This window comes from Tachyglossus aculeatus, chromosome 26, assembly GCF_015852505.1.
Source record: "Tachyglossus aculeatus isolate mTacAcu1 chromosome 26, mTacAcu1.pri, whole genome shotgun sequence".
NCBI classification, from domain to species: Eukaryota; Metazoa; Chordata; class Mammalia; order Monotremata; family Tachyglossidae; genus Tachyglossus; species Tachyglossus aculeatus.
Genome location: NC_052091.1, coordinates 2,935,500 through 2,950,070, shown reverse-complemented (window position 1 = coordinate 2,950,070; position 14,571 = coordinate 2,935,500). Strand labels below are relative to the sequence as shown.

General features: G+C 54.9%; 1 protein-coding gene across 1 annotated transcript in view; it reads left to right on the top strand.

The window, feature by feature from the left end:
* Positions 1-14,571, top strand: part of BICRA (BRD4 interacting chromatin remodeling complex associated protein) — a 63,747-nt gene that overhangs the window by 38,279 nt on the left and 10,897 nt on the right. Inside the window, exons 2-6 of the mRNA XM_038767659.1 lie at positions 5,033-5,078; positions 9,362-9,404; positions 9,616-9,681; positions 11,398-13,461; positions 13,817-14,419. Of these exons, the coding sequence (XP_038623587.1) occupies positions 5,038-5,078; positions 9,362-9,404; positions 9,616-9,681; positions 11,398-13,461; positions 13,817-14,419 (2,817 nt within the window). The 5' untranslated portion in view covers positions 5,033-5,037. The remainder of the gene's footprint in view (positions 1-5,032; positions 5,079-9,361; positions 9,405-9,615; positions 9,682-11,397; positions 13,462-13,816; positions 14,420-14,571) is intronic.

Here is a 14,571-nt window from a genome sequence, read left to right as displayed (position 1 = left end):
TCCTAAGTGCTGGGGGCGGGGGAATACAAGGTGATCAGGTTGTCCCACATGGGGCTCACAGTCTTAATCCCCATTTTCCAGATGAGGGAACTGAGGCACAGAGAGGTTAAGTGACTTGCCCAAAGTCACACAACTGACAAGTGGCTGTGTGACTTTCTTTCTCTCCGCCTCCTCCCCCTCTCCATCCGCCCCGCCTTACCTCCTTCCCTTCCCCACAGCACCTGTATAGATGTATATATGTTTGTATGGATTTATTACTCTATTTATTTATTTATTTCACTTGTACATATTTATTCTACTTATTTTATTGTGTTACTATGTTTTGTTTTGTTGTCTCTCTCCCCCTTCTAGACTGTGAGCCCGCTGTTGGGTAGGGACCGTCTCTATCCGTTGCCAACTTGGACTTCCCAAGCGCTTAGTACAGTGCTCTGCACACAGTAAGCGCTCAATACGATTGATTGATTGATTGCTGGGTAGGGACCGTCTCTATACGTTGCCGACTTGTACTTCCCAAGGTCGTGAAAACTTGAATTTTGTACTGGGTTTTTGGGTTTTTTTACCTCATCTTCAAAATGGGGGTTAAGGTTGGAAGCCCCTTGTGGGACAAAGACTTTTTCCTAGTCCGTGTGCTTGTATCCACCCCAGAGCTTAGTACAGTGCCTGGCCTGTAGTAAGCGCTTAGCAAATATCATCATCATCATCATCATGACGCCTGAGGTCACGGCTTCCCACGGTCGTGAAAACTTGAATTTTGTACTGGGTTTTTGGGGTTTTTTTACCTCATCTTCAAAATGGGGGTTAAGGTTGGAAGCCCCTTGTGGGACAAAGACTCTTTCCTAGTCCGTCTGCTTGTATCCACCCCAGAGCTTAGTACAGTGCCCGGCCCGTAGTAAGCGCTTAGCAAATATCATATCATCATGACGCCTGAGGTCACGGCTTCCCATGGTCGTGAAAACTTGAATTTTGAGCTGGGGTTTTGGTTTTTTTACCTCATCTTCAAAATGGGGGTTCAGGTTGGAAGCCCCTTGTGGGACAAAGACTTTTCCTAGTCCGTCTGCTTGTACAGAGCTTAATACAGTGCCTGGCCCATAGTAAGCGCTTAGCAAATATCATCATCATCATCATCATCATCATCATCATCATCTTCAAAATGGGGGTTAAGGTTGGAAGCCCCTTGTGGGACAAAGACTTCTTCCTAGTCCATCTGCTTGTATCCACCCCAGAGCTTAGTACAGTGCCTGGCCCGTAGTAAGCGCTTAGCAACTATCATCATCATCATCATGATGCCTGAAGTCACGGCTTCCCACGGTCATGAAAACTTCAATTTTGTACTGGGTTTTTGGGTTTTTTTACCTCATCTTCAAAATGGGGGTTAAGGTTGGAAGCCCCTTGTGGGACAAAGACTTTTTCCTAGTCCGTCTGCTTGTATCCACCCCAGAGCTTAATAGAGTGCCCGGCCCGTAGTAAGCGCTTAGCAAATATCATCATCATCATCATCATGACGCCTGAGGTCACGGCTTCCCACGGTCGTGAAAACTTGAATTTTGTACTGGGTTTTGGGGTTTTTTTTACCTCATCTTCAAAATGGGGGTTAAGGTTGGAAGCCCCTTGTGGGACAAAGACTTTTTCCTAGTCCGTCTGCTTGTATCCACCCCAGAGCTTAATACAGTGCCCAGCCCGTAGTAAGCGCTTAGCAAATATCATCATCGTCATGACGCCTGAGGTCACGGCTTCCCACGGTCGTGAAAACTTGAATTTTGTGCTGGGTTTTTTTTACCTCATCTTCAAAATGGGGGTTAAGGTTGGAAGCCCCTTGTGGGTCAAAGACTTTTTCCAAGTGTGAAAACTTGAATTTTGTACTGGGTTTTTGTTTTTTTTTACCTCATCTTCAAAATGGGGATTAAGGTTGGAAGCCCCTTGTGGGACAAAGACTTTTTCCAAGCCCGTCTGCTTGTATCCACCCCGGAGCTTAGTACAGTGCCTGGCCCGTAATAAGCGCTTAGCAAATATCATCATCATCATGACGCCTGAGGTCATGGCTTCCCACGGTCGTGAAAACTTGAATTTTGAGCTGGGTTTTTGGTTTTTTTTACCTCATCTTGAAAATGGGGGTTAAGGTTGGAAGCCCCTTGTGGGACAAAGACCTTTTCCTAGTCCATCTGCTTGTATCCACCCCAGAGCTTAATACAGTGCCCGGACCGTAGTAAGCACTTAGCAAATATCATCATCATCATCATCATCATCATCATCATGACGCCTGAGGTCATGGCTTCCCGCGGTTGTGAAAACTTGAATTTTGAGCTGGGTTTTTGTTTTTTTTACCTCATCTTCGAAATGGGGGTTAAGGTTGGAAGCCCCTTGTGGGACAAAGACCTTTTCCTAGTCCGTCTGCTTGTATCCACCCCAGAGCTTAGTACAGTGCCTGGCCCGTAGTAAGCGCTCAGCAAATATCATCATCATCATCATCATCATCATCATGACGCCTGAGGTCATGGCTTCCCGCGGTTGTGAAAACTTGAATTTTGTGCTGGGTTTTTGGTTTTTTTACCTCATCTTCGAAATGGGGGTTAAGGTTGGAAGCCCCTTGTGGGACAAATACTTTTTCCAAGCCCGTCTGCTTGTATCCACCCCAGAGCTTAGTACAGTGCCCAGCCTGTAGTAAGCACTTAGCAAATATCATCATCATCATCATCATCATGACGCCTGAGGTCACGGCTTCCCGCGGTTGTGAAAACTTGAATTTTGTGCTGGGTTTTTGGTTTTTTTACCTCATCTTCGAAATGGGGGTTAAGGTCGGAAGCCCCTTATGGGACAAAGACTTTTTGCTTGTATCCACCCCAGAGCTTAGTACAGTGCCTGGCCCGTAGTAAGCGCTTAGCAAATATCATCATCATCATCATCATGATCATCTTCAAAATGGGGGTTAAGGTTGGAAGCCCCTTGTGGGACAAAGACTTTTCCTAGTCCGCCGGCTTGTATCCACCCCGGAGCTTAGTACAGTGCCTGGCCCGTAGTAAGCGCTTAGCAAATATCATCATCATCCATCATCATGACACCTGAGGTCACGGCTTCCCACGGTCGTGAAAACTTGAATTTTGTGCTGGGTTTTTGTTTTTTTTTACCTCATCTTCAAAATGGGGGTTAAGGTTGGAAGCCCCTTGTGGGACAAAGACTTTTTCCTAGTCCGTCTGCTTGTATCCACCCCAGAGCTTAATACAGTGCCCAGCCCGTAGTAAGCGCTTAGCAAATATCATCATCGTCATGACGCCTGAGGTCACGGCTTCCCATGGTCGTGAAAATTTGAATTTTGTGCTGGGTTTTTGGTTTTTTTACCTCATCTTCAAAATGGGGGTTAAGGTTGGAAGCCCCTTGTGGGTCAAAGACTTTTTCCAAGTGTGAAAACTTGAATTTTGTACTGGGTTTTTGTTTTTTTTTTACCTCATCTTCAAAATGGGGATTAAGGTTGGAAGCCCCTTGTGGGACAAAGACTTTTTCCAAGCCCGTCTGCTTGTATCCACCCCGGAGCTTAGTACAGTGCCTGGCCCGTAATAAGCGCTTAGCAAATATCATCATCATCATGACGCCTGAGGTCACGGCTTCCCACGGTCGTGAAAACTTGAATTTTGTACTGGATTTTGGGGTTTTTTTTACCTCATCTTCAAAATGGGGGTTAAGGTTGGAAGCCCCTTGTGGGACAAAGACTTTTTCCTAGTCCATCTGCTTGTATCCACCCCAGAGCTTAGTACAGTGCCCGGCCCGTAGTAAGCGCTTAGCAAATATCATCATCATCATGACGCCTGAGGTCACGGCTTCCCATGGTCGTGAAAACTTGAATTTTGAGCTGGGGTTTTGGTTTTTTTACCTCATCTTCAAAATGGGGGTTAAGGTTGGAAGCCCCTTGTGGGTCAAAGACTTTTTCCAAGTGTGAAAACTTGAATTTTGTACTGGGTTTTTGGTTTTTTTACCTCATCTTCAAAATGGGGATTAAGGTTGGAAGCCCCTTGTGGGACAAAGACTTTTTCCAAGCCCGTCTGCTTGTATCCACCCCGGAGCTTAGTACAGTGCCTGGCCCGTAATAAGCGCTTAGCAAATATCATCATCATCATGACACCTGAGGTCATGGCTTCCCACGGTCGTGAAAACTTGAATTTTGTACTGGGTTTTGGGTTTTTTTTACCTCATCTTCAAAATGGGGGTTGAGGTTGGAAGCCCCTTGTGGGACAAAGACTTTTTCCTAGTCCGTCTGCTTGTATCCACCCCAGAGCTTAGTACAGTGCCCAGCCCATAGTAAGCGCTTAGCAAATATCATCATCATCATCATCATCATGACGCCTGAGGTCATGGCTTCCCGCGGTCGTGAAAACTTGAATTTTGTACTGGGTTTTTGGTTTTTTTTACCTCATCTTCAAAATGGGGGTTAAGGTTGGAAGCCCCTTGTGGGACAAAGACTTTTTCCTAGTCCATCTGCTTGTATCCACCCCAGAGCTTAATACAGTGCCCGGCCCTTAGTAAGCGCTTAGCAAATATCATCATCATCATCCATCATCATGATGCCTGAGGTCACGGCTTCCCACGGTCATGAAAACTTGAATTTTGTGCTGGGTTTTGGGGTTTTTTTTACCTCATCTTCAAAATGGGGGTTAAGGTTGGAAGCCCCTTGTGGGACAAAGACCTTTTCCTAGTCCATCTGCTTGTATCCACCTCAGAGCTTAATACAGTGCCTGGCCCGCAGTAAGCACTTAGCAAATATCATCATCATCATCCATCATCATGACGCCTGAGGTCGCGGCTTCCCACCGTCGTGAAAACTTGAATTTTATCCTGGGTTTTTGGTTTTTCTGAAGCGCTTTAAGTGTTTCTTTGCCCATTCAACCCTGGTAATGGAGCCGTGTCCAACCCGCGGGCCGGGTCAGGGCTGGACGCGATGACCCGGGGAGGGTTTGGGGGTCAATGTCAGGCGGGTGGGGGGCTAAGCGGGCACCGTCTCCCCCGAGCTGACCTGTCGCGCCCCTTCCCTCCCCATTTCTTTCAGGGGAAATGGACGATGAGGATGGCCGGTGCTTGCTAGATGTCATTTGGTGAGTCCCCTCTTCTGTCTTCTGCCGTCCCCGCTGTCCCCTGCTCCCTCCGCTCTCCCTTGCTCTCCCGGCTTCCCCTGCTGTCCCTCTTCCCGGGGAAGCAGCATGGCTCAGTGGAAAGAGCCCGGGCTTTGGAGTCGGAGGTCTTGGGTTCGAATTCCGGCTCCGCCACTTAATAATAATAATAGTAATCAATCACTCAATCGTGTTGATTGAGCGCTTACTGTGTGCAGAGCACTGGACTAAGCGCTTGGGAAGGACAAGTTGGCAACGTAGGGGGACGGTCCCTACCCAACAGTGGGCTCACGGTCTAGAAGAATGATCAGTCAATCAATGTATCAATCAGTGTAGTAATGATCAATCAATCAACCGTATTTATTGAGCACTTACTGTGTGCAGAGCACTGGACTAAGCGCTTGGGAAGGACAAGTTGGCAACATATAGAGACAGTCCCTACCAAACATTGGGCTCGCAGTCTAGAAGAATGATCAATCAATCAATGTATCAATCAGTGTAGTAATGATCAATCAATCAATGTATCAATGTATCAATCAGTGTAGTAATGATCAGTCAATCAATCAATCGTATTTATTGAGCGCTTACGGTGTGCAGAGCACTGTACTAAGCACTTGGGAAGTCCAAGTTGGCAACATATAGAGACGGTCCCTACCCAACAACGGGCTCACAGTCTAGAAGGGGGAGACAGAGAACAAAACAAAACATATTCACAAAATAAAATAAACAGAATAGATATGTACAAGTAAAATAAATAAATAAATAGAGTAATAAATACGTACAAACATATATACAGGTGCTGTGGGGTAGGGAAGGAGGTAAGGCGGAGGGGATGGAGAGGGGGAGAAGGGGGGTGGTATTCGTTAAGCGCTTACTATGTGCAAAGCACTGTTCTAAGCGCTGGGGAGGATACAAGGTGATCAGGTTGTCCCTCGTGGGGCTCAGAGTCTTCATCCCCATTTTACAGATGAGGGAACTGAGGCCCAGAGAAGTGAAGTGACTCGCCCAAAGTCACACAGCTGACAATTGGCAGAGCCAGTATATGAACCCAGGGCCTCTGACTCCCAAGCCTGTGCTCTTTCCACTGAGCCACGCTGCTTCTCTAACCTCTCGTGTAACCTCCCCAGCACTTAGAGCAGTGCTTTGCACATAGTAAGCGCTTAATAAATAATAATAATAATAATGGCATTTATTAAGCACTTACTATGTGATAAGCACTGTTCTAAGTGCTGGAGAGGTTACCAGGTGATCAGGTTGGCCCACGGGGGGCTCACAGTCTTCATCCCCCTTTTCCAGATGAGGTCACTGAGGCACAGAGAAGTTGTGACTTGCCCAGAGTCACATAACTGACAACTGGTGGAGCCGGGATTTGAACTCATGACCTCTGACTCCAGAGCCCGGGCTCTTTCCACTGAGCCACGCTGCTTCTCTAACCTCTCTTGTAACCTCCCCAGCGCTGAGAACAGTGCTTTGCACACAGTAAGCGCTTAATAAATGCCATTATTATTATATTATTATTACTGTCCTCGGTGCTCCCAACTGCCCTCTGCTCTCCCTAACCTCCCCAGCGCTTAGAACAGTGCTTTGTACACAGTAAGCGCTTAATAAATGCCATTATTATTATATTATTATTACTGTCCTCGGTGCTCCCACCTGCCCTCTGCCCTCCCTGCTGTCCTCTGCTCTCCCTAACCTCCCCAGTGCTTAGAACAGTGCTTGGCACATAGTAAGCGCTCAATAAATGCCATTATTATTATATTATTATTACTGTCCTCGGTGCTCCCAACTGCCCTCTGCTCTCCCTGCTGTCCTCTGCTCTCCCTAACCTCCCCAGCGCTTAGAACAGTGCTTTGCACATAGTAAGCGCTCAATAAATGCCATTATTATTATATTATTATTACTGTCCTCGGTGCTCCCAACTGCCCTCTGCTCTCCCTGCTGTCCTCTGCTCTCCCTAACCTCCCCAGCGCTTCACAGTGCTTTGCACATAGTAAGCGCTCAATAAATGCCATTATTATTATATTATTATTACTGTCCTCGGTGCTCCCAACTGCCCTCTGCTCTCCCTGCTGTCCTCTGCTCTCCCTAACCTCCCCAGCGCTTCACAGTGCTTTGCACACAGTAAGCGCTCAATAAATGCCATTATTATTATATTATTATTACTGTCCTCGGTGCTCCCAACTGCCCACTGCTCTCCCTGCTGTCCTCTGCTCTCCCTAACCTCCCCAGCGCTTAGAACAGTGCTTTGCACATAGTAAGCGCTTAATAAATGCCATTATTATTATGTTATTATTACTGTCCTCGGTGCTCCAACTGCCCTCTGCTCTCCCTGCTGTCTTCTGCTCTCCCTACCTCCCCAACACTTAGAACAGTGCTTTGCACATAGTAAGCGCTTAATAAATGCCATTATTATGATATTATTATTACTGTCCTCGGTGCTCCCAACTGCCCTCTGCTCTCCCTGCTGTCCTCTGCTCTCCCTAACCTCCCCATCGCTTAGAACAGTGCTTTGCACACAGTAAGCGCTTAATAAATGCCATTATTATTATATTATTATTCCTGTCCTCAGTGCTCCCAACTGCCTTCTGCTCTCCCTGCTGTCCTCTGCTCTCCCTAACCTCCGCAGCGCTTAGAACAGTGCTTGGCACATAGTAAGCGCTTAATAAATGCCATTATTATGATATTATTATTACCCACTGTTGGGTAGGGACTGTCTCTATGTGTTGCCAATTTGTACTTCCCAAGCGCTTAGTACAGTGTTCTGCACATAGTAAGCGCTCAATAAATACGTGTGATTGATTGACTGATTGATTGATTACTGTCCTCGGTGCTCCCTGCTGTCCTCTGCTCTCCCCGCATTCCCTCTCGTCTCCTCCCGCTTCCCCGCTCTCCCTTCGGTCCCCGTGGCCGTCCTGCCGCCCTCTGCTCTGTATATATGTTTGTACATATTTATTACTCCATTTATTTATTTTACCGATACATAGCTATTCTATTTATTTTATTCGGTTACTACGTTTTGTTTTGTCGTCCGTCTCCCCCTTCTAGACTGTGAGCCCGCTGTCGGGTAGGGGCCGTCTCTAGATGTTGCCCACTTGGACTCCCCAAGCGCTTAGTCCAGTGCTCTGCACACAGTAAGCGCCCAATAAATACGATCGATTGATTGATTGATTGATTGATTGACGGATCCTCTGCGGGGGTCCGTCCGCTTCCCACGCGCCTGGACGGGGTCTCCGCTCCTTCCCACCGCCCCCAAGGTCCTCCCCGCTGTCGGCCTGACCCGCCAGCCCCTTCCGACGGACACGCACGCGGACCCACGCGCCGACCCCAGCTCCGGCACGCGGTCGCACCCACGCGCGTTCGTTCATTCGGTCCGTCGTATTTATTGACTCAAAAATCTCCAGTGTCTACCAATCAATCTGCGCATCAGGCAGAAACTCCTCACCCTGGGCTTCAAGGCTGTCCATCCCCTGGCCCCCTCCTACCTCACCTCCCTTCTGTCCTTCTCCAGCCCAGCCCGCAACCTCCGCTCCTCCACCGCTAATCTCCTCACCGTACCTCGTTCTTGCCTGTCCCGCCGTCGACCCCCGGCCCACGTCATCCCCCGGGCCTGGAATGCCCCCAATCCCTCTGCCCCTCCGCCGCGCTAGCTCTCTTCCTCCCTTCAAGGCCCTGCTGAGAGCTCACCTCCTCCAGGAGGCCTTCCCAGACTGAGCCCCTTCCTTCCTCTTCCCCTCGTCCCCCTCTCCATCCCCCCATCTTACCTCCTTCCCTTCCCCACAGCACCTGTATATATGTATATATGGTTGTACATATTTATTACTCTATTTATTTATTTATTTTGCTTGTACATTTCTATCCTATTTATTTTATTTTGTTGGTATGTTTGGTTCTGTTCTCTGTCTCCCCCTTTTAGACTGTGAGCCCACTGTTGGGTAGGGACTGTCTCTATGTGTTGCCAATCTGTACTTCCCAAGCGCTTAGTACAGTGCTCTGCACATAGTAAGTGCTCAATAAATACGATTGATTGATTGATTGATTGATTGAGCGCTTACCGCGTGCGGAGCGCTGGCCTCGGCAGCATCTAGAGACGGCCCCTGCCCAACAACGGGCTCACCGTCTAGACGGGCCACCGAACGAAACACGCGGACGGGCGTCGAGTCAGCAGAACAAACGGAGTTAAAGCTAAATGCCCAGCGTTAACAAAATCAATAAATTAGTGAGCATGTGCACGCCTGCTCCTACTCACCCCCCGATGCTCTGTTTTGCAGCGATCCCCAGGCCTTGAATGATTTTCTGCATGGATCAGAGAAGGTGAGTCACGGGAGCTCTGGAGGGGCTGGTGCCTGTTGTCTCTATGTGTTGCCAATTTGGACTTCCCAAGCGCTTAGTACAGTGCCCCGCACATAGTAAGCGCTCAATAAATACGATTGATTGATGAGGATGTTGGGCAAGGGTGGGCTCCGCGCCCCAGGGTCGCCGGGGGGCAGAGACTGGGCGGTCACGGGCTGACGTGTCCTCGCAGATCGACAGCGATGACCTCTTGGACAACACCGGCGAAGCCACCAGCGCCTTCTTCGAGGGGGCCGGGGTAGGTCTCTCCGGGGGACCCCGGGAGCGGGGCGGGAGGGGGGCACCCGTCCCTTCCCAGGGGAGATAATAATAATAATAATAATAATATTATATAATAATAATAATATTATATATAATAATAATATTATTATTATTGTTATTATTATAATATAATAATTATTATAATTATTAATATTATTATTATTGTTATTATTATTATTATTATTGGAAAAGCAGCGTGGCTCAGTGGAAAGAGCCCGGGCTTTGGAGTCGGGGGTCATGGGTTCAAGTCGCGGCTCCGCCACTTGTCGTCTGGGTGACTTTGGACAAGTCACTTCGCTTCTCTGGGCCTCAGTGACCTCATCTCTAAAACGGGGATGAAGACTGTGAGCCCCACGTGGGACAACCTGATCGCCTTGTAACCTCCCCAGCGCTTAGAACAGCGCTTTGCACATAGTAAGCGCTTAATAAATGCCATCATCATTATTATTATTATTATTATTAATGGCATTTATTAAGCGCTTACTATGTGCAAAGCACTGTTCTACGTGCTGGGGTCATTATTATTATTATTATTATTATTATTGATGGCATTTATTAAGCACTTACTATGTGCAAAGCACTGTTCTGAGCGCCGGGGAGGTTACAAGCAGCATGGCTCAGTGGAAAGAGCCCAGGCTTTGGAGTCAGGGGTCAAGGGTTCAAATCCCGGCTCCGCCAATCGTCAGCTGGGTGACTTTGGGCAAGTCACGTCGCTTCTCTGGGCCTCAGTGACCTCATCTGGAAAATGGGGATGAAGACTGTGAGCCCCCCGTGGGACCACCTGATCAGCTTGTAACCTCCCCAGCGCTTAGAACAGCGCTTTGCACATAGTAAGCACTTAACCAATACTGTTATTATTATTACAAAGTGATCAGGTTGTCCCATGGGGGGGCTCCCAGTCTTCATCCCCATTTTCCAGATGAGGGAACTGAGGCCCAGAGAATAATAATAATAATACTGGTATTTATTAAGGGCTTACTATGTGCAAAGCACTGTTCTAAGCACTGGGGAGGTTACGTGGTGATCAGGTTGTCCCACGGGGGGCTCCCAGTCTGAAGACTCCCCATTTTCCAGATGAGGGAACTGAGACCCAGAGAATAATAATAATAATACTGGTATTTATTAAGGGCTTACTATGTGCAAAGCACTGTTCTAAGCACTGGGGAGGTTACGTGGTGATCAGGTTGTCCCACGGGGGGCTCCCAGTCTGAAGACTCCCCATTTTCCAGATGAGGGAACTGAGACCCAGAGAATAATAATAATAATACTGGTATTTATTAAGGGCTTACTATGTGCAAAGCACTGTTCTAAGCACTGGGGAGGTTACGTGGTGATCAGGTTGTCCCACGGGGGGCTCACAGTCTGAAGACTCCCCGTTTTCCAGCTGAGGGAACCGAGGCCCAGAGAAGTCAAGTGACTTGCCCAGAGTCACACGGCTGCCGGGGTTCGAGCCCGTGACCCCCGACTCCAAAGGCCGGGCTCTTTCCGCCGAGCGGAGGCAGCTCCGGGGAGGGTGATGGGTGAAGATTGGGGCTGGGGCTGGGGGCTTGGCACCGGAGGGAGGGAGGGAGGGACCCCAGTGACCCCGCCGTCCCGTCCGCCTCGGCTCGGCTCGGAGGTGAGACCTCAGGCCGGGCCCGGGAGGGCGGGACGGAGGCGGGGGCTTGACCGAAATGACCCCGCCGCCCCCCAGCTGCACGTCCAGGAGCCCCCCGGAAGCCACCTGACGGCCGAGCCGAGCCAGCCGGCCCCCAGCGTGGACCTGGACTTCCTGGAGGATGACATCCTGGGCTCTCCGTCCGGCGGGGCGGCCGCCAGCCTGCCGGGGCCCGACCAGCCCTGCGACATCCTGCAGCAGAGCCTGCAGGAGGCCAACATCACCGAGCAGACCCTGGAGGCCGAGGCCGAGCTGGACCTGGGCGCCTTCCAGCTGCCCACGCTGCAGCCCGTGGTGGCGGGCGGGGGGCCCGACGGCCCCGCCCAGCTCTTCCCCGGGGGGCCCGACCTGCTGGGCCTGCAGCCCCCGGCCGTGCTGACCCACCAGGCGGCCCTGGTGCAGCCCGCGGCGGCGGGCCCGGCGGGGGCCGACGTGGTCGGCAAGGCCCTGGGCGTCCAGCCGTTCCTGCAGCCCGTGGGCCTCGGCAACGTGACCCTCCAGCCCCTGTCCAACCTGCAGGGGCTGCCCAACGGGAGCCCCGGCGGCGCCCTGGGCCTGGGGCCCATCCAGGTGGTGGGCCCCCCCGTCGTCACCATCAACCAGCAGGGCCAGCCGCTGCTGGCCAAGCCGGTGCCCCCCGGCCAGGTGGCCACGGTGCCCGTGGGCGGCTACCTGGCCCCGGCGGCGGCCGAGACGCTGGCCCCCGCGGGCGTCTCCCCGCAGGGCGCCCCGCCGGGCCTGGTCCTCCAGAAGAACCTGGCGGCGGCGGCGGCCGCCGGCGGGGCCCCTCCCGCGGCCCTGAACGGCACGTCGGTCTTCGGGGGCCTGGCGGGCCCCCAGCCCTCCCAGCCGCTGACCGTGGCGTCCAGCCTGAGCAGCCCGCTGGTCCCGGCCCAGAGCCTGGTCATCCACCGCACGCCCACGCCCATCCAGCCCAAGCCGGCCGGCGTCCTGCCGCAGAAGCTCTACCAAATCTCGCCCAAGCCCTTCGGGCCCGGGGCCGCCACGCTGACCCTGCAGAACGAGGCGGCCGGCCTGCCCCCGGCCAAGGCCGGCCCCAACCTGACCTTCATGGCGGGCAAGCCGGGCCCCAACGTGGTGCTGTCGGGCTTCCCGCCCGGCCTGCCGGCCAACGTCTTCAAGCCGCCGGCCCCGCAGCCGCCGGGGGCCTTGAGCAAGCCCATGAGCCTCCACCTGCTCAACCAGGGCAGCAGCATCGTCATCCCCGCCCAGCACGTGCCCCCGGCCGTCCTGCACGGCCAGAACCAGTTCCTGCTGCCCGGGCAGCTGGCCGGGGCCTCGGCCGTCCAGCTGCCGCCCCCGCTCTCGGCCCTGCAGGCCAACGTGGGGGGCCAGATCCTGGCGGCCGCCCCCCACCCGGGCGGCCCGGCCCACATCATCGCCAGCCAGGGCCCCGGGGGCCAGCTGATCGCCAACCAGGGCCTGCCCGCCCAGCTCCTGGCCAACCAGAACCTGGCCAGCCCGCTCAGCCTGGGCCCCGTCCTGGCCTCGCCCGGCGCCCACGGCACGGCCCACATCCTCTCCGGCCCCATCCAGCTGCAGCCCGGCCAGGTGGGCCAGCCCACGCTCTTCCAGATGCCCGTCTCGCTGGCCGGCAGCCCTCTGGCCACGCAGACCCAGCCGGCCGCCGCCGCCTCGCTCCCCGGAGGCTCCGTCATCCAGGGGGTGGCCCTGCCCAGCCAGGTGGCCATGCTGAACGCGCCCGAGGGCCTCGGCCCGGCCGTGGGCCTCCCGGCACCGCCCGCCCCCGCCGCCCCCGCCCCCGCCGCCGCCGCCGCCCAGAACCCCGGCCTCGTTGCCCCGGCCGCCCCGGGCCTGCTGCCCGGCGGCGATCAGGCCCCCGGCCTCGCGGGCCCGGCCCCTGCCCCGCAGACGCCGGGGCCCGCCCCCGGACCGGTGCTGCAGCTGGGCCTGCCGGCCGCGCCCCCGGCCGCCCAGGCCCCGCCGCCCGCCCCTCTGCCCGGGACCCCGCAGCCCAGCCCCGGCCTGGCGTCCAGCCCCGAGAAGGTCGCCCTGGGCCCCGTGGCCGCCAGCCCCACCGTCCTCGGCCAGGACTCCGTGCACATGTTCCTGCAGCAGGTAGGGCCGCCCGGGGCGGTTCCGGGGGCGGAACGCGCGCCCTCTCAGAGCGGGGCTCCCTCCGTCCGTCCGTCCAGGGAAGGGAACCGGGGCGGGAGGGAGGATGGGCCGGAGACAGAGCCCTTGACTCTCCGGACCCAGGGCTCCCCGCCTCCCGGCTCGGCTGGGCGAGGGAGGACGTTGGTTCCGGCCCGTCTGGATGCGGGGGCCGCAGACCCCCGCACGCGCACGCTTACGCCCTCACACCGGCCCGACGACGGAGCCGCCCTCTAGGCCCGAGAGATGAGCCGGGAGGGGCGGCGAGGGGGACGGGGGCCGGCCCCGGGGACGGGGCAGTGACCGTTGGCCGTTTCAGGAGAGGAGGCAGCAGCAGCAGCAGCAGCAGCAACCACCGCCGACCCCAACCCCGGCCCAGCCACCTCTGTACCCGAGCGCCCTGAAAATGCAGCCGGAGGGGGGCCCGGCCCCACCCCCGCCCGCCCCCCACCCGCCCCTGCCGCTGCCCGTCTACAGCATAGCCGGCACGGCGCTGGGCAGCACGAGCAGCGTGCCCGCCTCGGTCATAGTGAGCAGCAGCGCGGGCACGGCCCAGGCCCCGCCGCCCTCCGCCGCCCGCGACCCACCCCCGGCCCCGCCCGACGGCAAAGGCGCCGCCGGCCTCGTACCTCAGTTCCCCGCCGCCGCCCCGGCCCCCCCGGTCCCACCCTGCCAGGTAGCCCCCGGCCGCCCGGCCCCCCGGCCCGCCTCTTCTTCGGCTTCCTTCGCTTGCGCTGCCCCCGTCCCCGTCCGCCCTCCCGTCGCTCTGCGGCGCCGAGGGGTCGCAGACCGGAGGAGGGGCCCGTCCCCGTCCCCGGGCCCACCCTCCCCCATAACTGGAGGAGTCCAGGACAGCCGCAGGGCCCCGTCCGGCCTCCCCAAGAGCAAGAGAAAGCTAGGCCTGGGCTGGAGTTCGGGGAGGGTGGGAGTCTCGGCAGGGGGCGAGGCCCAAGGGGTCTCTGCCACCGGGAGAGTCTCTCCTGCCCGGGCTAGACTCTCCCAGGAGGCAGGGGGATGGATGATTTGACCCCTCCGGCTCCCCGCCACCAGCCCAGGGCTTCCAAGCAATAGGCA